The sequence below is a fragment of the Hemiscyllium ocellatum genome, chromosome 3, assembly GCF_020745735.1.
Source record: "Hemiscyllium ocellatum isolate sHemOce1 chromosome 3, sHemOce1.pat.X.cur, whole genome shotgun sequence".
Classification (NCBI taxonomy): domain Eukaryota; kingdom Metazoa; phylum Chordata; class Chondrichthyes; order Orectolobiformes; family Hemiscylliidae; genus Hemiscyllium; species Hemiscyllium ocellatum.
Window position 1 is genome coordinate 72450827 of NC_083403.1, and position 23961 is coordinate 72474787.

Consider the following 23961-nt stretch of genomic DNA (forward strand, 5'->3'; position numbering starts at 1 on the left):
ATCTGGGAAGTCATATTCTATGCAGCTGACCTCATTACAATGACTAAATCTACCCTATCAAAATCCTATTTAGATCACTTCTCATTCTTCTAAACTTTAGGTCCAATTAATCAACCTCTCATCACAGTACGTTCCAATGACCAATTTAGTGAACCCCTGCTGCCCCACTTCCAATGCAGGTTTGTGCAAGAGGTCATGTGCTTACCAAAACTGCAACTTCACTGTTTGCCTGCTGTTTGCAAAGCTGTTGAATATTTGAGAGGTTTATTTCTCTCTTCCTGCCGTGTATATTACCTGTATGTACTAAAATATTTCTGAAACTCTAGTCTGATTATCACAATTTCTGACATTGTGACAAAGCCTTTAATTTTGCTTCCTATTCATATAAATTTGTGGCTTCCATGGAAACTCTGTTTGCAGCACAGACATTCATAGATTCCAGTTTGAAAAGCACTGGTCTGGACCCATTACATCCTTAGACAGAAAACATTCCAACTCTTATTCTTCAAAATGAGAAAATGTTTAGTTTACATGATCACTCCTCATGATCTTTGTGGTTGCTTTCTTCTTCATTAACAAAAACATTCATACACAGTATTTCTTGACTTTCAGTTCACTGCTGAACTGTTGAACAGTTCATCTTTCATGAAATAATATCTACAAGCCAATTGTTCGATAAAATGGAGTGTAGTCACAGAGACAGTTCCACAGAAAATATTGACTCTGACATTTGGTTTGGTCCATTTTACAGACTTTGCATTGAAAAAAATCACATTCTTTCATGATCTTTATAGAATTGATATATTTTGTGATACAACCCATTCCAAAAAGTAGAAGAACCTTCCTGCAAAGAAGTGAATTGAGCCCAACATAGTTAGAATATGCAAGACAGTTGCTCAGCAACATGGCTTTTCTTCAGATTCTGTATGAAAGAGCTACCTCTATAATAGATGAGTGAGTGCAACATTACCACTGAAAGACTGCTGCTTAGAAGTGCCAGGAAAATAAATTCTTCTCTCAGGCAAGAAGTGTGCCTGTCAATGCAGGAAACTGGTTTAAAATAAAAGTAAGGAAGATCTAAAAGGGTGGTATGGTAGCTCAGTGGTCAGCACTGTTGCTTCACAGCATCAGAGACCTGGGTTCAATTCCAGCTTTGGGCGACTGTCTATGTGGAGATTGCACATTCTGAACGTGTCTGTGTGGGTTCCTCCCACAGTCCAATGATATACAGATTAGGTGGATTTGCCATGCTAAATTGCCCATAGTATCCAGCGTTGTGCAGGCTAGGTGGGTTAGCCAATGGGAATACAGGGTTACAGGGATAGGGTAGGATGCTCTTTGGAGAGTCCGTGAGAATTCAATAGGTCAAATAGCCTGTTTCTACATTGTAGGGATTCTATAAAAACCAAAAGTTGAATGTATAATGTTTTTTGTGTAAATATAATTTTGAGTCAGTGCTTCGATGGCAATGTTTGAAATTGTGTGTTTAAAAAATTGTATTTGGAACCATAGAAGATAGGAGCAGGAGTAGGCCTTTGAGCCTGCGCTGCCATTCACTATCACCATGGCTGGTCATCCACATCCTTATCCGTTTCCACTTTAGACTGTGATCCTGGTTCTGCACTCCCCAGTAATAGGCACATCCTCCCTGTGTTTACCCAGTCTGGTAATGTTAACATTTCGTTGGTGTCTATAAGGTCCCACCTCTTCAAAAGCCCCAGTGACTATTTAAGGCAATTACAATGCAGCTCAGGAACAGGCCCTTTAGCTCACCAAGCCTACGTCAATTCCGAATCCTTATTTAGACCCATTACTTATTACCCATACACAGTCTCTATCCCTCAGTTCGCCTTCAATAATGTAACCAAAACAGCATATAGTACTCTAGGTGTAATCTCATCAAGGCATCATTTAACTGCAGCAGGGCATCCCTGCTCCTGTACCCAAACCCCTTGTTACCATATCAATTGCTTTCTTCACCATCTTCTGCACCTGCATATGTAATTTCAGTGACTGGTGTACAATGACATCCAGGTCTCATTGTGCCTCTCCATTTCCCAACCTATCACCATTCAGAAAATAATTTGTCTTCCTGTTTTTGCTTTCAAAGTGCATAATCTCACATTTGTCTGCATTATACTTCATCTGCCATGCATTTGCCAGCTCACTCAACGTGTCCAAATCATACTGAAGCATCTTTGCAACCTCCTCACGGTTCACTCTTCAACTCAGTTTTGTGTTATCTACAACCAAGGATATATTACAATTAGTTCCCTCATCTAAATCATAAATATATATTATGAATAGCTGAGGTCCAAGCATTGATCATCTGTGGTACACACTAGCTACTGTCTGCCTTTCGCAAAATCACCAGTTTATTCCTACTCTTTGTTTCCTGTATGTATGTCAGTTTTCCATCTATGTCAGTAAACTACCTGCAATCCCGTGCCTGTTAATTTTACATGCTAATCTCTTATGGTGGCCTTTACCAAAAACCTCCTGAAAATCCAAGTAAACTGCATCCACTGGCTCCTGCTTATCAACTGTGCTAGTTACATCCTTAAAATATTCTTGACAGGATTTGCCAAGGTTGTCAATAAATGATTTCCATTTCATAAATCTGTGCTGACTCTGTGCAATCCTATCACTGTTTTCCAAGTGCTCTGCTATTATCTTTGAAAATAGTCTTTAGCAATTTCCCTGCTACCAGTGGATGGCTAATTTGTCTATAATTCCTGCTTCCTTGCTGCCCTTTCTAAAGTAAAGTGGATTATATTAACTATCCTCCAATCCATAGGATCTCAAAAGTCACACTCCCATTTATAATCCTCACCCCATTACAATGCATCCAACTCCCTGTATGTTCACAGTGCCACTGTCACTTCAATGGTGCGCCTAAAATTGTACATTAATGCAATATAGTTGTTGGACCACAGTTCTACATGCCACATTAAGGTATAAATGATACCATAGCACCTTGAGAATTAAATAGCCTCTTCCTGGATCCTTCCCCTGACTGAATGTAAATTTTCCTGTTTTCAAAGAAGTTCCAGATTTGAGCTGGAGCTGGAATATTTAAACTAAACTGCTCCCACTGAAGTGTACAATATAGACAAGCCTGGATGATTCAGTGATGAGAAACAATAATTGTGATAAATAATAGGATTGTCTGAATTGGAGCAAGTAACGTTAAGGAGAGATGCCTGATCAGGTACACCCTAGGGAAGTGCTGCCCCCCATTGCTAAGATATTTGTATCATCGTTAGTCACAGGTGAGGTACCAGAAGATTAGAGGTTGGTTAATGTGGTGTTAAGGAAAAGCCAGGAAACTGTAGACCAGTGAGCCTGACGCTGGTGGTGGGCAAACTGTTGGAGGGAATCCTGAGGGACAGGATTTGCATGCAATTGGAAAGGCAAGTCTGATTAAGGATACTCGACATGGCTTTGTGCGTGGGAAATCAGGTATCATAAACTTGATTGAATTTTTTGAAGAAGTAACTAAGAGGATTGATGAGCGCAGAGTGGTAGATGTGATCCATATGGACTTCAGTAAGGCGTTCGACAAGGTTCCTCATGGTAGACTGGTGAGCAAAGTTAGATCTCATGGAATACAGGGAGAACTAGCCATTTGGGTACAAAACTGTCTGGAAGTTAGAAGACAGAAGGTGGTGGTGGAGAGTTACTTTTCAGACTGAGGGTCTGTGACCAGTGGTATGTCACAAGGATTGGTGCTGGATCCACTGCTTTTTGTCATTTATATAAATGATTTGGATGTGAACGTAAGAGGAAACATTAGTAAGTTTGCAGATGACACCAAAATTGGAGGTGTAGTGGACAACAAAGAAGGGTACCACAGAGTACAATGGGATTTTGATCAGATGGGCCAATGGGCTGAGGAGTGGCAGATGAAGTTTAATTTGGATAAATGTGAGGTGTTGTATTTTGGAAACACAAATCAAAGCAGGACTTAATGGTAAGGTACTGGGGAGTGTTGCTGGAGTGCAGGTTCATGGTTCCCTGAAAGTGGAGTCGCAGGTAGATAGGATAGTGAAGAAGGCATTGGCATGCTTTCCTTTATTGGACAGAGCATTGAGTACAGGAGTTGGGATGTCATGCTGAGGCTGTACAGGTCTTTGGTTAGGCCACGTATTTCTGCAGTTCTGGTCTCCTTCTTATCGGAAGGATGTTGTGAAACTTGAAAGGGTTCATAAAAATTTCCAAGGATGTTGCCAGGGTTGGAGGATTTGAGCTAAAGGAAAATGCTGAATAGGCTAAGGCTGTTTTCCTGGAGAGTCAGAGGATGAGGGCTGACCTTATAGATGTTTATAAAATTATGAGGGGCATGAATAGGGTAAATAGACAATGTCTTTTCCCTGGAGGGGGGGGGGGGGGTGGGTCCAGAACTAGAGGGCATAGGTTTAGGGTGAGGGGGGAAAGATTTAAAAAGGCCCTAAGGGGCAATTTTCTCACGCAGAGGGTAGTGCATGAATGGAATGAGCTGTCAGAAGATGTGCTGGAGGCTGGTACAATTACAACAATTAAAGGGCATCTGGATGGGTATGTGAGTAGGAAGGGTTTAGAGAGATATAGGCCAAATGCTGGCAAATGGGACTTGATTAGGTTAGGATAACTGGTCAGCATGGACGAGTTGGACGTAAGGGTCTGTTTCCATGCTGTACACCTCAATGACTCTATGCCGGTGAAGCTAGGCAGTTTTAAGTTTGGAATGAACCACATTTTTAGGGTAAATTGGAGAAAGCTACCTTCTTCAATTCTGAGGTCAGAAATGAAAGTTTCTCCCTGAGGGAGGTTAGGTGATTTTTATGGAGAGAATTGGAGCACAGATACTTTCAGTGAAAATTGGTTTTACTGTTTGAAGTGGAGGAAGATTCTGGGCTATGTGAAGAGTGTCATGTACACTGTGACTACATTTTGGAGTATTCTAGCAAGGAGCTGGCACAAGCAGCCTGGACTGAAGAGGACCCACCTCTTCTGTGTATTTCTATCACTCTATAGAAATAGCATCACTATATACCAGAAAGGTTGTGATGAGGGAAAGGAGAAGTTGAAAAGAAGACTGATGTTGCCAATTATTTTGTCATGTCTCAAAGTGATCATTCTCGAGTCCATTATGCTTTGTGAGAATTCTCAGCTGAGTAAGTGAATGCGTTGTCCCAAGATCCTGTTCAAGACTCTGCTCTGTTCAGTTCTGTCAATGTATTCACGTGACACTGACATAAAGATTGTTACATCATTATATATTGTCTCATTACACCCATTAAACAGAAATTATAAAAATATTTGCCCTTCCATAATTATGAACGGAAATGCCACTTATGAATGGATTTGTTAAAACTGTTAACTGGAAAAGTTATTGAAATATACAAAACTCTTATGGGGCTACCCTATTCAGCCAGGTTGAACAGGTTGGGACTCTACTCGTTGAAGTTTAGAAGAATAAGGTGTGATGTTGGTGAGACATATAGCATTCTTAAGGGGCTTGACAGTGTAAGTATGGAGATGATACTCTCCCTCATGGGAGACTCTAGGACCAGAGGGAATACCTCAGAATTAAAGGGTGTCAATTTAAGGCTGAGAACAGGAGGTTATTTTACTCAGAGAGTTGGTTGAGAGTCTTTGGAACTCATTGTCATAGACGGCTGTGGGGGCAGAGTCCTTGTGGATATTTAAGGCTGAGATAGCTTCTTGATCAGTGGGGAAATCAAGATTAATGGGAAAGGGGCAGGAAAGTGGATATGCCTATACACTCCATTGAAAACATCCTTCCAGTAATAAAAATTACAGTTGACCATTAACAATTTTTTCCTGCCACCGAGTCAATTTAAGATCCAACTTGATTTATGAGCAAAGGTTGGCTATCTTGAAACTTCACTTGCAGGAGAAAAAGAGTGTGAATACATTTAAGAGGTCTTTTTAAGTTTACTATAAAGGTGGAGAATTTGGATCAAGCAGTGAGCTTTTGGTATATATTCATGGACTAGATAATACATTTTAGAGTGAGTTAGCTAATATGCATGTAGATATCATGACATTTAGTAAAAGATTAATAGAATTGGTGATTAATTTGTTAATGATGACTGTGTACTATAAAGCCATTGTAGGTTTTTTTGTGTAGAAAAGGTCCTATAAATTCCTGTTAGTAAATAACATTGAAACCATACAACATGTAGATAGATTTCACTCCTGAACTCATGACAGTTCTAATTTTACACACTCTTTGCACTTAACGTGTTAACACCGAATTTAAAAGAAAACTATTGAATTTGATCTTACGCTACAATATACAACTGGAGCCCATTCAAAGTTCTGTTGATTATTGTAATTCTCACCAATCCCATTCATTCTTTCATCTGTGCTTTCTGACATACCTTGGCTTCTCATGTAGCATTATAATGACTTTAAAGGTCTTATCCTTACTTTATAATTCCATGACATTGCCCTGTCCATCCCTGTAGCCTCCTACATACCTGCTCTAAATTTGGCCCCACAACTTTAGCTGCTTATGAAAGTATTCGCAGCACTACTTTGAAGATCAAGACAATATTCCTCAAAGTCCTAACCAGTACATATATCTGTCAACCAACATCATGCAGATTTTTTGATCATAATCACATTATGGCTTGTGGGAACTTCTGTGCACAGACTGACTGCTACATTTCCTACCTGGAACATAGCACTGGCTGAAACATAGAAACATAGAAACAGGAGCAGAAGTAGGCCATTCAGCCCTTCAAACCTTCTCTGTCTATCAATATGATCATGGCTATCATCCAACTCAGTATGCTGTTCCAGCTTTCTTCCCATATCCTTTCATCCATTCGCCAAAAGAACTATATCTAACTCTTTACCACTGGGTGAAGACATTTCTCCTCATCCCTATCCTAAATGGTTTACTCCATACCTTTAGACTTTAGCCCCTGATTCTGGAGTCGCCTATCATGGGGAACATCCTCCTGTGTTTACCATGTCTAGTTCTGTTTTTGGATTTCAAACTCTGTTGAATATAGACCTAATTGATTCAGCCTATCTTCATGCATCCCAGGAATCAATCTGGTCAACCTTTGTTGCACTCCCTCCATAACAAGAACATTGTTCCTCAGATGAAAGGACCAAAACTGCACATAGTACTCCAGTTGCTGTCTCACTAAGGTTCTGCACAATCGAAGCAAGGCATTCTAGCTCCTGTACTCGAATCCTCTCTAATGAATGCCGGCATGTTATTTGCCTTTTTCACCTGCTGCTGCACCTACATCTTCACTTTCAGCAACTGGTGTACAAGGCCACCGGCTCTTGTTGCTCTCTTTTCCAATCTACCATCATTTAGATAATTTTTCTTCTGTTTTTGTGACCAAAGTGGATCACTCACATTTATCCACATTATACTTCATCTGCCATGCGTTTGTCCTCTCACTCAGCTTGTCCAAAACACTGAAGCATCTCTGCATTCTCCTCCCAGATTACCCTCCCACCTGACTTTGTGCCATCTTATCTAAATCATTGTGAATAGCTGAGGTCCAAGCACTGATTGCTGCTGTATTACACTAATCACAAACTCCATTATTTTCCAAGAGGCCTTTATTCCTACTCTTTGTTTCCTGTCAGTCGACCAATTCTCTCTCTCTCTCTCTCTCTCTCTCTCTCCCTATATATATATATATAAAATCAGCATACTACCCTCCAATCTCATGCATTTAACTCTTATATTCACTGAAAGAGGAGTTGTGTCATAATCTGTGTATTTTGCATGAAATTCCATACCTGTAACTTTTTTTTGAGTTGATTCCTTTGACGTCTCTTGGAAGAGTGTGAATATAACAGAATATTGCTCAGCTTGTTTTTTTTAGCTCAAGTGTTTTAACATTCTCATTGTCTGGCTAGATATCGTACTGCCTCTGTGTTCATTTGTCATATAGGTGAGTACATTAATCGGAAAGGTTGACAGTGCAATGATTTGCTACACCATGCCTTTAGAAACTAATCCAACAGTGTTGCACTTTTATTGATACAATGTTGTGTTTCAGTTTCAGGTAATCTCTGAGACATGCGTACAAACTAATACTTATATGGAGCTGGAGTAGCCTGTTTGGCCTGTCAAACTTGTTTTGTCATTCAGTAAGATCGCAACTGACCTGTTAGTGGCCTAAACTCCATAATCCTGTCTATCTCAATAATCTTGATCCATCAACAGCCAAATACAATTCTGCAGATGAAAACACCTAAGTATAGCATTAATAACCTTGTGACTCTAGACACAAAATGTGATTTCTATGATCAGTGACGTTAAAACCTTTTTTTAAAAGTGGAAGTACCATTAAACTTGCTCAGGATCTCCTGAATGGAAAAAGCCAAATGAGATCTGTAAGGAGGATAAAAATGTTACAGCATATCATTTTAGAAAGTTAAAAACAATGACTGCAGATGCTGGAAACCAGATTCTGGATTAGTGGTGCTGGAAGAGCACAGCAGTTCAGGCAGCATCCAAAGTGCAGCGAAATCGACGTTTCGGGCAAAAACCCTTCATCAGGAATAAAGGCAGAGAGCCTGAAGCATGGAGAGATAAGCTAGAGGAGGGTGTGGGTGGAGAGAAAGTAGCATAGAATACAATAGGTGAGTGGCAGAGGGGATGAAGGCGATATGTCAGGGAGGAGAGGGTGGAGTGGATAGGTGGAAAAGGAGATAGGCAGGTAGGACAAGTCTGGACAAGTCATGGGGACATTGCTGAGCTGGAAGTTTGGAACTTGGGTGAGGTGGGGGAAGGGGAAATGAGGAAACTGTTGAAGTCCACATTGGTGCCCTGGGGCTGAAGTGTTCTGAGGCGGAAGATGAGGCGTTCTTTGCCATCCCATATTTCCAATTCCTCCGCCTCCGCCGTATCTGCTCCCAGGAGGACCAGTTCCACCATAGAACACACCAGATGGCCTCCTTCTTTAGAGACCGCAATTTCCCTTCCTACGTGGTTAAAGATGCCCTCCAACGCATCTCGTCCACATCCCGCACCTCCGCCCTCAGACCCCACCCCTCCAACCGTAACAAGGACAGAACGCCCCTGGTGCTCACCTTCCACCCTACAATTCATAAACCAAATCATCCGCCGATATTTGCACCACCTCTAAAAAGACCCCACCACCAGGGATATATTTCCCTCCCCACCCCTTTTCACCTACCACAAAGTCCCTCCATGACTACCTGGTCATGTCCTCGCCCCCATAAAACTCACCCTCCCATCCTGGCACTTTCCCCTTCCACCGCAGGAACTGTAAAACCTGTGCCCACACCTCCTCCCTCACCTCTATCCAAGGCCCTAAAGGAGCCTTCCACACCTATCAAAGTTTTACCTGCACATTCACTAATATCATTTATTGTATCCGTTGCTCCCGATGCGGTCTCCTCTACATTGGGGAGACTGGACGCCTCCTAGCAGAGCGCTTTAGGGAACATCTCCGGGACACCCACACCAATCAACCACACCGCCCCGTGGCCCAACATTTCAACTCCCCCTCCCAATCTGCCGAGAACATGCAGGTCCTGGGCCTCCTTCACCGTCGTTCTCTCACCACCAGACACCTGGAGGAAGAATGCCTCATCTACCGCCTCGGAACACTTCAACCCCAGGTTATCAATGTGGACTTCAACAGTTTCCTCATTTCCCCTTCCCCCACCTCACCCTAGTTCCAAACTTCCAGCTCAGCACTGTCCCCATGACTTGTCCGGACTTGTCCGACCTGCCTAGCTCCTTTTCCACCTATCCACTCCACCCTCTCCTCCCTGACCTATCACCTTCATCCCCTCCCCCACTCACCATTGTACTTTATGCTACTTTCTCCCCACCCCCACCCTCCTCTAGCTTATCTCTCCATGCTTTAGGCTCACTGCCTTTATTCCTGATGAAGGGCTTTTGCCTGAAACGTTGATTTCGCTGCACTTTGGATCTGCCTGAACTGCTGTGCTCTTCCGGCACCACTAATCCAGAATATCATTTTAGAAGTCCAGGTATGAAAAACTGAAACAGGCTGCAGCACCAGTAGAATATTAATAAAAATACATATATAGTGGGTCACAAACTGTGCGCCAATACATGGGCGATAACATGTCAAAGTAACCAATAACCTAAAGTGCATTGAACAACTGTGGGTAAATATACACAAGCAGTTCAATTTGCGTCACTGTTTGAAGTTATATTGTAATGTGAAACTTATGTGGAAGGGCATTGTGTGACAAGCTGGTAACAGTTGCATTTTATTTTCTGTTAGGACAATTCTGGCACATAACTGACTTGCATTTGGATCCAACCTATCACTTGACTGACGATCCTACCAAAGTTTGCTTTTCATCAATGGGGCGTCCAGCAAAGCATGCAGGACCTTATGGCGACTATTTGTGTGATTCACCGTATAAACTTATCCAGTCTGCTTTTCAGCTTATGAAAGATGCTAAACTTCAACCTTCTTTTGTGATATGGACTGGGTAAATATGACATAAAATCAAGCTGATTTAGATGTGTTTTAATGCCAAACGCTCGTGGATGTCTATCAATTATAATTTATAAATATAATAATAAAACAAATAATAATTAATAATAAAACAAAGGATGGCAGATGCTAGAGATCTGACACATACACAACAGAAATAGCTGGAGAAACTCGGCATGTTTAGTAGCATCTGTGGCAAGAGAAACAGAGTTAATGTTTTACATCCAGTGACTGTTCTTCAGAACACTGCTCGGAAGAAGGGTCTCTGAACTTGAAACATTAATTCTGTTTTTTTTCCATAGACGCTGTCAGACCCGCTGAGTTTCTCCAGCTATTTCTATGACTGGGTATTTTAAAAATGATATCTGTTTTGGTACTGAGGGAATGCTGTGCAATCAGAAATGCCATCTTTTGGCTGAGATGTTAAACTGAAGCCTTGCACGTATTCCCAAATGGACATAAAATATCTCTTGGAACTATTTGAAACAACATCTTGTCTCTTAGCCCATGCTACCAAAACAGCTTAGTTGATTGTTTATCTTATCTTTGCAACTTATAGAATCTTTCTGTGCTCTAATTTCTGTATGAGATAACAATGATGACACTATAAAAAAACTCAATTGGTGTGAAATGCTTTGAAATGCAATGAGGTCACAAAAAAATTATCCTGAGAAAAATGGGAAAAAGAGTACCGGAGGTTTTAGCAATTATGTTGCAAGGTTCTGCTGACATTGACTACTCTCCAGCACATATTCAATGTAAGGAAATTTATCTTAATCTAGTGTTTTGCAGATTTGTATCTATGGTAGGGTGAATTTTGAATTTGGAAATTAAAGATAAAATTCCTAAAATGTATAGAAAATAAGAAACAGCCAGCATGATTTTCAGAAAGGACCAACATGGGCATTGTGCATTTGATCTTCCTGATAGCTTTTGATAAGATACCACATAAACGACTATCAGGAAGATCAAATGGTATGGAATGTGGGGGAAGGTAGAAAATTGTACAAAGAAAGTCAGGAGAAACAACAAGGCAATTTCTCAAGAATAGCTGAAATGGGTTAAGGGGTCGTACTGCATGGTTATGTCCTAGGACTGGAACACAAAAGTTGACATATGATTGTAAAGTCCTTTTGTAAAGCATAGTAAGTCAACTACTCAAGTTGTGTACAGGATTTTGGCATTGACGATAGGAAGGATCCAAAATAAATATATATTGAGGAGACACAAATGTGATTCTGACTTTTTTTTGTTCGGTCAAAGGAGACTGGTGATTTTTTATTGCATTCTGTTTGGGACAAGGAAAAAGTTTAAGTAATTGAAGTTATATAGCACAGGCATTATGATTATTATTGAAGTAAGACAGAATGCATGTGAAATTCTTTTTTGAATGCAGTAAAGTGGATAACTGGGCTTGGTGGTTGAAGCAGACACTAAGGTAGATCTGTAGTTGAACGAAAAGAACAAAATGATTGGGTGTTTTTGGCTACTCCTGCAGAGCAAAACCAACATCTGCCAGTTATGCTGAATGGCCTGGTTTAAATTGATGAACTTGCATTTTTATAGTTCATTAGTGAATTACTCATAGTGCTGTTGATGAGAAACTAAATACAAGTGCATTCTTGCTCAAATAGCGTAAGACTTCCGGGTGGGTAATTGAACCTAGAAGAAAGGCTGAATATAATGTAGATATTTTTTGACTGACATGATTAGATGAAATGTGGTGAATGGGTCATCATAATTTCCTCTTAGTCAGGTGGGAGGAAAGTTTTGCTGAAATGGCTTTTCCTACCATAGTACCAGACTTTTCTTGACTGATCATTACTCTTTAACATGGTGTGGATCACAGGTGAGGGAGAAATATTGAGCCAGATTTAGTTACCATAGAGTTGGACATTGCTGCCAGGGGGGAAGAACATTGGATTTTGTTAGTTATGTTGCTGCTTTGATGAAATGGGTTCCCACAGGGGTTGGATGAAGTCATATCTCTCAGCTTCAGTCCCGTGGGAGTTCCAATTGTGTTCTGCTTGAACACAGATTCATTTGTGAGATGGAGAGCTGGCTACTTAAGCATTAGGGTACAACAAAGCCAAGATGATACAATATACAATAAAGCCAACTTATTCAAGAGGTAGACTAGGCCATGTCAAAAGTGGAGTCTTGTGCCACATGTTGAAAGATAGATGAAGGGAATGAGCAGCCAACAAATTTATCTTAGGGCTTGTTAATCAATAAACCATGCAGACAATGATGATAGAAAAGCATGTATCCTTTAACAACAAGTTGAAGAGTGATTTGCATTTCGCTGACCAGTGACACAACAATATGGTAACCCTTCCTAACAGACTGTACCACAACCTGCTGGGTGGACTCAGCAACTGCAGGTTTGTTAAAAACATTTGATTTAAAAATTGTCACGTATTCTGTGTAAATCACTGGGCTGGCATGGTGGCTCAGTGGTTCGTACTGCTGCCTCACAGTGCCAGGTATTTGGTTTCAATTTCAGCGACAGTCTGTGTGGAGTTTGCACATTCTTCCTGTGTCTGCATGGGTTTCTTCCACATGATCTGATTTCTTCCTACATTCCAAAGATGTGCAGGTTAGGTGGATTGGTCATGCTAAATTGCCTGTAGTGTCAAGGGATGTGCGGGTTCTGTGGATTAGTCATGGGGAATTACAGGGATGGGAGGGATCTGCATGCAATGCTCTTTGGTGGTTCAATGTGGACTCGATGGGCTATTGGCCTGTTTCCACACTGTAGTGATTCTATATCTCAATCAATAAGGAAAGTTAGCTTTTCAAATGATGTTCAGCAAAAGTTTTGCTTAAAGGGTGGCATGGTGGCTCAGTGATTAGCACTGCTGCTTCATAGTGCCAGGGTCCCAGGTTCGATTCCAGCTTCGGGTGACTATAGGTGTGGGGTTTGTACATTCTCCATGTCTGTGTGGGTTTCTTCCGGGTGCTCCAGTTTCCTCCCACAGTCCAAAGATGTGCAGGTTAGTTGAGTTGGCCATGCTAAATTGTCCACAGTGTTTAGGGAGGTGTAGGCTAGGTGCGTTAGTTAGGGGTAAATGTAGAGTAGTAGGGGAATGGGTTTGTGTGGATTACCCTTCAGAGGGTCGGTGTGGACCTGTTGAGCCAAATGACCTGTTTCAACACTCTCAGGATTCTATGAAAAGTAAAGTTCTTGTATTTATAGAACACCTTACAATTCAGGAGACCTCCATTTTTTAAAAAATATAATTATTGCAATGAAGGAAATGTGATAGCCAGTTTGCTAAACCCTGAGACATCATGACCATGTACTCTATTTTCATTGATATCTGTTCTGTGATAAAGATTTTCCAGGTTACCAAGGGCAATTCTCCTTTCGTTTGACTAATACTCACTTGAGGGAAGACCAGCCTCGATTTTACATCTCATCTGAAAGATGACATCTCTGCAGTGCAGGCTTGCTTACTGCTTCTTTGAATTGTCAGCTAAGATTGCTTTCTATTATACTGAAACCCACAACCTTCTGATTCAGAGGCGGAAGTGATACCACTGAGTCGAGACTGTCTTCATTTTATAGTAGAAGCACTGAATTACTTTGGAATATAAACGTAACCATTTACAGTTTTCTAGAGTCTGAATGTTTAAGGCATTTGAAATAGGATATTGTGACCCACTCAGCATTTTCAATGTTTTAATTTGGTCCAGTAAATGGCTAAGCAAAAAGGTAGAATATTTTGTTACAGTTTTATTATCAGCCCCATGTGTGTCCTGTGACCAGTTACCATCATTATTGCTTTTGGTTTTCTTTTGTTATTGTAGAGATAGCCCTCCCCATGTACCAGTTGCAGAGCTTTCAACAAAGATTGTGATTGGCATTCTCCGTAATATGACGCAGACGATCCAGGAATATTTCAAAGATCTACAGGTTTTCCCTGCATTGGGAAATCATGACTACTGGCCACAGGTAGTAGATTAGTTCACCTTGGTAATGCAATGAACATAGATTTTTATACAAGGCACCATATAATTCTAATACCTACTATCTGAGTGTTGTGTATTCTTACTTATATACATGAGGGATGTTCCACAAGCCCTAACAGCTAGCTTGCCTTGAAGTAAATTTATAATCCAGGCTATGTTTAACACATGTAAAAAACACATTCCTGATGAAGGGCTTATGCTCGAAACGTCGAATTCTCTATTCCTGAGATGCTGCCTAACCTGCTGTGCTTTGACCAGCAACACATTTGCAGGTATGTTTAACACATGCTCAAATTTACCTGCTCTCTTTAGGCAGAATCCTCCATCTCTGTGGCCCTCTCTGCCAACTTAGTGCTGACACATCCGCCCATCCACCATAGTTTATTCTTATAGCCCTCCAATTCAACCCATTCATCCACCATGGGATGACCTCTCAGCCCATGCTTAGATTAAATAAAAGAACGGTCGAGTGTCAATTAATGTTTTTTACAAATAAACACTTTCGTTGGTAAAAAGTTGTGCATTGCACTTAAATTATTTAATCTACTTAATCCCTTATTTTAAAAAAGAATTTGAATTTATAGCCCCACATGAAAAAACTTACTGTGAGGGGACAGACAATCCAGAGTGATAATGATCAGATTTATGCTGCATGACTATTTCATAACATATCATGATCGTTTTCAGTTTTATGACGACAAAGTTAATTTGAATTTATAGCCCCACATCAAAAACTTAACTGTGAGGGGACGGACAATCCGGCATAATAATGGTTAGTTATGAAATAGTCATGCAGCACAAATCCTATAATGACCGCTTTCAGTTTTGTGTTGACAAAGTGAATTACGAAGGGCTTATTTTTTTCTTGTTTAACTATATATTTTTTATTTTTAAGTTTAAAGGGTAGCAGATTTAAATGCCTTGACAACTTGGCAATTCCAATGGAATTTTAATGGTTTGACAGCTTTGACTGTTCCAATGTGTTTATTCAGCTCGTGTAAACATTGGTCTCTATTTCTAACATGGCCAAAGAACACTTCTTTCAAAGATTTCCCTGGATCTTTTTAACAGGGCACCTTGCTTCTCCAAAACACCACTCCAACTATTCAAAGAACTCTATAAACTTTAGATCTTCTCATGAAAAGTGCGAAACCAAGAATTGTATTTTGATAATCCCACTAACAAAAATTGGATCTGTTCAAAGCCAATTATCTCTGTAAACAGATGCATGACATAATACCCATCTCTGGGATCCCCCCACTGTTGAAAATGTTTGGTGCCAGTTTCAGGGCAGGATGTGTGGAATTGGCTTTCCAGCACACCTTGTATAACCCAGGGCCCCTACCCCTCCAGCCAGGAAAACAAATTCAGACCTATGTCTGCTTCCATGAAGGATATTCCAGCAAAACATAATAGAAGTGGTCAGGAATTTTTTAGATTAGATTCCCTACAGTGTGGAAACAAGCCCTTCAGCTCAACAAGTCCACACCGACCCTCCGAAAAGCAACCCAACCCTCTCTGACTAATGCACCTAACACTATGGGCAATTTAACATGGCCAATTCACCTGACCTGCACATCTTTGGACTGTGGGAGGAAACCAGAGCACCTGGAGGAAACCCACGCAGACACAGGGAGAATGTGCAAACTCCATACAGACAGTCGCCTGAGGATGGAATTGAACCTAGGACCCTGGCACTGTGAGGCAGCAGTGCTAACCACTGAGCCACCGTGCAAACCATAATTATAATTTACATTATAATACTTCTTGAAATTACTAGTAGTTTTAAAGAAAGAAAATGATAACATTCTGTTCTTATTTGGTCAGGACCAACTTCCTGTTAACAGAAGTGATGTTTACAATGCAGCGGCTGATATGTGGAAACAATGGTTGACACAAGATGCACGTTGGACCTTGCGAAAAGGTTAACGTTTGACCATTCATGCTTGGATTTTGATTTTAATTGAAATGGGAAATTTGATTCAACTGTAAAAAAAAAATCACATTTGTTGCTTTTCCAAGTCACTTGAAATATAATCCAAATAAGGTGTCATAGTCATGGCAACACGAAAGGGGAGCACTCAGCCCATTCATTTTCTGCAACTCCTCATATTATTAGATTGGTCTATCTCTGTAGCTTTGAAAGTTTAATATTCTTAAACACTTATTTAATTTCTTTTTCAAATTAATGATTGTCACTGCTTCCACTATCTTTGTAGGCAGCCAGTTCCAGATCATTACCACTTACTGTGTAAAATAACTCTTCACAAACTGTCCCTCTCTGTCTGTCTCTCTTCCCCATCCCCTGCTCCACCCAGCCTTTGAATCACTTACTCAAAACCCTGAGTTCTCTAGTCCTTAAACATCAGCAAATAGAAACACACTTTTCTTTCTCTGCTATATCTCAATCTATCATAATCTTGTACACTGCTATCAAATTACCTCAATTACCTTTTCTTCAGGAATCCAACAACAGCATCTCTAAACTAATCTTGTAGCTAAAAACCTTCAACCCTGGGCTCATTCTGATAAATCTTTTCCGCCTTTCAAGTATGTTTATATTCTTTTGTAAAGTGTGGTGACCAGAACTGGAAGCAATGTACTCATCATGACTTAATCAGAGCTTTACAAAAATATTCTGTATTACTTCCGTGCTTTTATACTCAATACTCTATATCTATGAAGCCCAAAATCTCCTATTCATTGCCTATGAAAATAAATTCTAGTTAACATTTAAAATTTTACAGCACAAGTTCAAGTCATATTATTTGTCCCAATGTTGTACATGCCTTATGGAGTTAATATTTGGCTGTACCATTTCAGAATATACAGTAGGCCTTGGTTCAATGGATTTTATCTTAATGGTAGTAAACTAAAATATAAGCTGTTAGTAGCAAGAAGTTGAATTTATAGGATAACGATTTTCACCTGCATGTACAATTATTTATTCCATTTATATATGTAAGATTGAACTTTAGAGTTTCCCTACTCCGAGATGGCACGGTGGACAGGTCTGTCACATTAGTGCTTCATTACAACTGTTTGCGTTTTGTCCAAAAATAGTGTAGAATGTGTGAATGCAGATTAAGGATATGCTGTGACAAGTCTCTGTGAACAAATTTGAATATTAATATGACACCGGGATAGCAAGCCAAGCAAAATCAGCCTTTCTATCACTGAGTTTGCAACACTTTGAAATTAAAATGCTCAATGACTCTTATTTGCCTAATTGTTTCTAACCAGAAACAGATAACAGATCTTGGGTGCCAAGTTTACAACTTAAACTTACAATTTATCATTAATAATGTAACTTCAGAACACAGAAGCAACAAGATAATCTAATTAATATCTATGATCTAAAGTCCAGTCTTTTTGATCATAACTTGCACTCTGATAAGCTGACACATTTTAGGGGTAAATTGGGAGAAAAAAGGAATTGCAATTTCTTAGTTCAATAAGCTGTTTGAAATGATGGATACTTGGCCTTCATAAAATTCTTGGCAAAAGGTTTGTTCACAGGCATATCAAACTATATATCTGGCCTGAATTCTGAAGTCACCAGTCAATGCAGATCTCCAGAAACATTTACTTATTTCCTATAGACTGGGATTCCTTTCTCAGAACATTTAAAAACTCAATGGAAAATTAGAGTGAGAGAAGAAGAACATAGCAACAGTCTCTAGAACTTCCAAAATCACTGTCTTGCCAAAACCAAATCAGAATTATTTTATTTTCTTTCCAATTAACATTTCCTGTGGTTGGCTGGATAGCAGTAGTCCTCCCTTGAGGGGTGTAGACAGGCCCTCAACCTGTCCAACCCCTCACCCACTCCAACCTCCCGTCTTCACAACACGTAGCCCTCCACTCCATTTCCAGTGACCAAATAACCACTGACACCTATGACAAACCTATGGTCTACCATAGCTACCTGGACTACATGTCCTCTCACCGTGCCTTCTGTAAAAACGCCATCCCTTATTCCCAATTCTTCCACGTCCTCTGCATCTGTTCCCAGGATGACCAATCCTACCATAGAAAATCCCAGGTGGCCTCCTTGTTCAAAGACCGCAATTTTGCCTCCCATGTGGTCGATGCTGTCCAGTGCATCTCCTCCACTTCCCACACCCTCACCCTCGAACGTCACCCCTCCCAATGCAACAAGGGCAGAACCCGCTCCCCCACCCCCCAGTCTTCACCTTCCACCCCACCAACCCCCATATACATCGCCTCATCCACCTTCACTTCCACCACCTACAAACAGACCCCACCACCAGAGATGTAATTCCCCCTCCACCCTATCAGCGTTCCAGAGAGATCATTCCCTCCATGACTCCCTTGTTAGATCCATATCCTCCCCCCAACTCCCCCAGACCTAGCACCTTCCCCTGCCACCACAGGAAGTGCAAAACCCTGCACCCACATCTCCCCCCTCACCTCTGTCCAATGCCCCAAAGTATCCTTCCACATTTGACAGAAAGTTATCTGTAACCCCACAAATATTACCTACTGTAGCTATTGCACCCAATGTGGTCTCCTTTACATCGAGGAGACAGGAAGCCAACTTGCGGATCATTTCACAGTACATTTCTGGGACACCAGCACCAACCAATCCCACCACCCTGTGGCTGAACACTTCAATTCCCCCTCCCACTCCACCAAGGACATGCAGGTCGTGGGCCTCCTCCATTGCCAAACCCTAACCACCTGATGCCTGGAGGAAGAACACCTCATCTTCCACCTTAGGACCCTGCAACTATACGGCATCAATGTGGATTTCAGCAGTTCCCTCATTTCCCCTCCCTCCACATTATCCCAGTCCCAAGCCTCCAATTCTGCACCATCCTCTTGACCTGTCCATCGTCTTTCCCATATATCTGCTCCACCCACCTTTCCAACCTATCACCTATTCCCCCACCTTCATTTCCCTATTGCATTCCCAACTATCTTCCCTCCAGCCCCACCTCCCTCCCATTTATCTCTCAGCACCCCCAGCCCACAAGCCTCATTTCTGATGAAGGGCTTTTGTCTAAAACATTGATTCTTCTGCTCCTCAGGTGCTGCTTGATCTGCTGTGCTTTTCCAACACCACACACTCAACTCTGATCTCCTGCATCTGCAGTCCTCACTTTCTCCTTTTGACTGACCAATTCAACATCCGACCAGCTGACAGCTCGGAGCATAGCAACAGCTCAGGGCTAATTCATCTACAGTTTCCTTAGAATGGTAATGAAGTTGCATTATCTTTAAGGCCAATTCCCAACAGCAAACATCTTTGTTCTCTTTTACAACAAACATCTTTGTTCAAAGTTAGTCTGAAATCATTGTTTCAAACCAAAATAAAAACGAGAAAAGTAAAAGAACATAGTGTGGGCCCTTACAATTTATAATCTAGTCATTTTGAATTCAGTTACACACTCTCATTCCTAATCCCTCACGTTCGTCATCACTAAGAACCAAACTAATTATGATATAGCAACTGATTTCCATTCAGTACAACAGAATCAGCACAATTTATCAAATCGTGTCAAACAAAATTTTGTTTCTTAAAGTACTTGTTCTAGCCAGATTTTAAGTCAAATATTTTAGGTGATTGTTCAGAATTGACCTTATCAAAAATGATAATTCTAGACCAAATTAAAAATAAATAATTTTTATTTAAGTTTGCTCCAAATTTTCTGTTGGTTGGTAACTGTTCCTTTATCCCATATAGTTCCCCTTGATACTATCTACTGAGTTACAGATTCTATAATTATAACTGTAAACTAATATAAAATGAGCCAGTAGAGTGTCAGTACAATGCAAGCGAAAAAGAAAATTCAAAAATGTAGGGATAAATAAATGTAGGTTCAAAATTAATTGTATTTGTGTGTGATCTTTCTCAAAATTTCACCAGATTGTTTCCTAGTGCATTAAAATGTTTAATTATTAATGAATCAAGATCCAAATATGTTAAGCAACTCTATCATTTTAATGTTCAATGTTGGGTTATCGTGGGATTTCCAGTTTCTTTCAATTACAAGCAATGGTCCCCTTTATCAATTGATTACATATTTTGGAGGCTCTTACACAAATGCCACAAAGGGATTAAGTTTATTTGCCTTCTGTTTTTTTTCCCCTATAGGTGGGTTTTACACCCAGATCTTTAATTGTAATGTTACCCAGCAGACCCTCAGGATAATCAGCTTAAACACAAACTTGTACTATAGCCCCAATAAAGAGACTGAGGGAATTCCTGACCCTGCTGGGCAGTTTGTGTGGCTTGAAGATACACTGAAGAAAGCTCAACAAAACAAAGAGAAGGTAAGTCTATTTCACAATCTTGCAATAAAAGAGTTATTTTATTCATTCATGGAATGTGGACATTGTTAGCTATGTCAGCATTTATTGTCCATCCCTAATTGCATGGAAGGTGGTTAAAAGTCCATCACATTGCTATGGGTCTGGTGTCGCATGGAGGCCAAACCAGATAAAGTCCTTCCCTAAAGACTTTACTGAGCCGGATATATCTATATAATTACCAACAGTGGTTACATGTTTGCCATTAGATTTACTCTTTCAGAGTTTATCGAATTCAAATTTCATCATGTGCCACAGTGAGATTTGAATGCATGCTTTCAGAACATTGGCCTACGGTGGTAGATTGCTAGTCCAGAGACCTCACCACTATGCCTCCAACTGAAGCAGATTTTATATTCAAACATTTTTTAAAAAATCATTATTTGTGTAGTACTTTGAGATATCCTAAGAAGACATTGTAAATTCCAAGTTGTTTTATTAACCATGTTATATATCTTTATAACATTGGTTCAATGGGAAAATAAAATTTGTATTCCATTTTTCTATGGAATCTTTACAGCTGGGGAGGCCACATGTTTTCCCCTATTGTGTCTGTAAGACATGGCCTTCCTGGGAAAACTTCTATTCATTTCTTTTATATTAGGAATGAGTCACAACACAACATATTCCACATAATGGGAGAAACAGACTTTTCATAAACATTACATTCCTCTTTTGTTTTGTAATTTCTACAACGTCTTTAAGTTTGCGGGATTTTGTTTTCAAATTGTGTTTCCTTTATAGCAGATAAATTACCATATATCCACGAGTAAAAGTCGATCTTATGTACAAGTCAACCACTATTTATGGCCAAAAAATCTGCAAGTTTCCATACGTTTCATGTAAAAGTTGATCCTATTTCTTCACAGATAACAGATCAACATTTGAGAGTCAAGGTAGTATCCTGTACATAAATGTTTTGATGAGGAAGTTCATTTTATTTTCATGCTATTATGTGTTTTGATGTACAATTCACACCAATTTGGCGCAAATGACGCATCCAGTCAGCGTCAGGTGACAATGCCCCTTTGACATAGATGAAGAAGAAGAAGCGGATGATGTGCTACCTCTAACTATGGACAGCGAAGATGAAGAAGAGGATCTATGTGATGATATCATTCATCCTGATGACTATGAAGCTTTATTTGGTGTTGAAGATGTTGAACAGTGTGCTTTTGCAGGATTTTAATGAACTTTTGTATTTGACATGTTTGATTTAAGATGTACCAGGCAACTGTAATTTAAAGATGTATTATATTCATACCTCATTTTTGGTATGTATGTATAAAGCTAACTAATTCATTTTCGTTTCTATTGGTTTTTATCCGGTAATTACCGTAATTCATTGTGCTTTTTTTTTCTTTATTTGTTTAGCAATCAGTTGGGCTTCTGCTAATGATATGGTATTTTGGACTGTGGCATGAATTTCAGCCCCTGAAAAGTCGTAACCTGAAAAAAAAGTCTCAAAATATTCCACTTTTCCACGACCTATTTTGAATAATAATCATAGAATGTTGGAATTTACAAAATTTGTGGAGTATGTAATTCACTAGCATCTCGCAGGTGAAAATGGATACTTTGCTTAAAGCCTGCAGGCAATCAATAACAAAGCGGGTCAGCATAAGTGTTTCCAAGAAATATATCTTTTATCATTCGGAAAAATGATAGCTCAGAGATCATTGGCACTGTACAAGAATTGAGCTGTTGGAGCTATTATATTCCATTTGATGTCTTCTACAAAAGATATTGACTCAGTTAACTTGAGAATGTTAGCACCTTTTATGTTATGTAGACCCCAAGTTGAGCAACTAAGCTCATGTCTGTGCCAAGACTAAGACTTTCTATTTTCACTACTGTGACATGAACTAATTCTGCCACCTCATGGGCTGACTGCCATTGAATTCTTCATTCACATCTTTGTTACTTTTAAAGTACAACTAATTAGGCATTAATGCATCATCAATTATAATAGCAGATGCTTTTCTTACTGTACAGAACATGTAAGAACACTAAGTAACTACTGATAAGACAGAGGTTTGCACAAATTGGTCATTAGAGAGGATTTATGCAAGATACTTTTGACCCGGATGTAGGTTTGCTCGCTGAGCTGGAAGCTCAGCGAACAAACCTACATCCAGAACCTCAACCTGAGGTACAGATCTTCTCAAAACTTGCTAATATTTTTGATGGCCTGCCTTAACTTCAATGAAGTGTTTTTGGATTTGTCCTTGGGATGAGGGTATCAGTGGCTAAGCCAGCACTTACTACCCATTTCTAACTGCTCTAAGTCAATTACTTGGCTGTTGTTCTAAAGTTACCTATTGGCAAGACCTTTTCAGGATGGCAGCTTTCCCTCCCTAAAAACATTAGTGAACCTCATTCTTTTTTATGACAATTGACAGTGGTTACACAGTCACCGTGAGGCCAACTATTTATTCCAGACTTTATTATTGAATTTAGATTTTGCTATCTGTTTTGAAACCATTTCATCAGAACGTTTACCTGGCATTCTGGATTACTGGCCTAGTGAAATGATCACTGTGTCACCATTGTTCGCTCAGTCAGAACATTGGAACAATGTATATAGCCTGATCTTCAATTAGTGATGAGACAGAGGTGTTTGCCACTGACTATGTGTAAAAGTACAACCCTACATTTTGATAGGTTCTAGTGAGAACTTGTTGTTTTGGTTGCAATGTGGTTTCATTGACCAAGTGAATAGAGAGTTCTAACAGTATAATGCCAACGTTGTACCCATTAAGCTGAACGACACTCACCTTGAGATAAGTGTTCAGCTCAATGACGGGTAATTTTCACTTGACTCATTGCAATTTTCTTTCTTGGCACATTAATAATGATAAAAAATGAGGTCTGCAGATGCTGGAGATCACAGCTGCAAATGTGTTGCTGGTCAAAGCACAGCAGGTTAGGCAGCATCTCAGGAATAGAGAATTCGACGTTTCGAGCATAAGCCCTTCATCAGGAATAAGAGAGAGAGAGCCAAGCCGGCTAAGATAAAAGGTAGGGAGGAGGGACTAGGGGGAGGGGCGATGGAGGTGGGATAGGTGGAAGGAGGTCAAGGTGAGGGTGATAGGCCGGAGTGGGGTGGGGGCGGAGAGGTCAGGAAGAGGATTGCAGGTTAGGAGGGCGGTGCTGAGTT

At 40.2% G+C, this 23961-nt stretch overlaps 1 protein-coding gene across 3 annotated transcripts in view; it reads left to right on the top strand.

Moving 5' to 3' along the window:
• smpdl3a (sphingomyelin phosphodiesterase acid like 3A) overlaps positions 1–23961 on the top strand; it is a 49376-nt gene that overhangs the window by 9978 nt on the left and 15437 nt on the right. For all 3 annotated transcript variants that reach the window (XM_060851007.1, XM_060851014.1, XM_060851022.1), the window contains exons 2-5: positions 10272–10485; positions 14304–14448; positions 16293–16389; positions 20587–20765. In XM_060851007.1, the coding sequence (XP_060706990.1) occupies positions 10272–10485; positions 14304–14448; positions 16293–16389; positions 20587–20765 (635 nt within the window). The remainder of the gene's footprint in view (positions 1–10271; positions 10486–14303; positions 14449–16292; positions 16390–20586; positions 20766–23961) is intronic.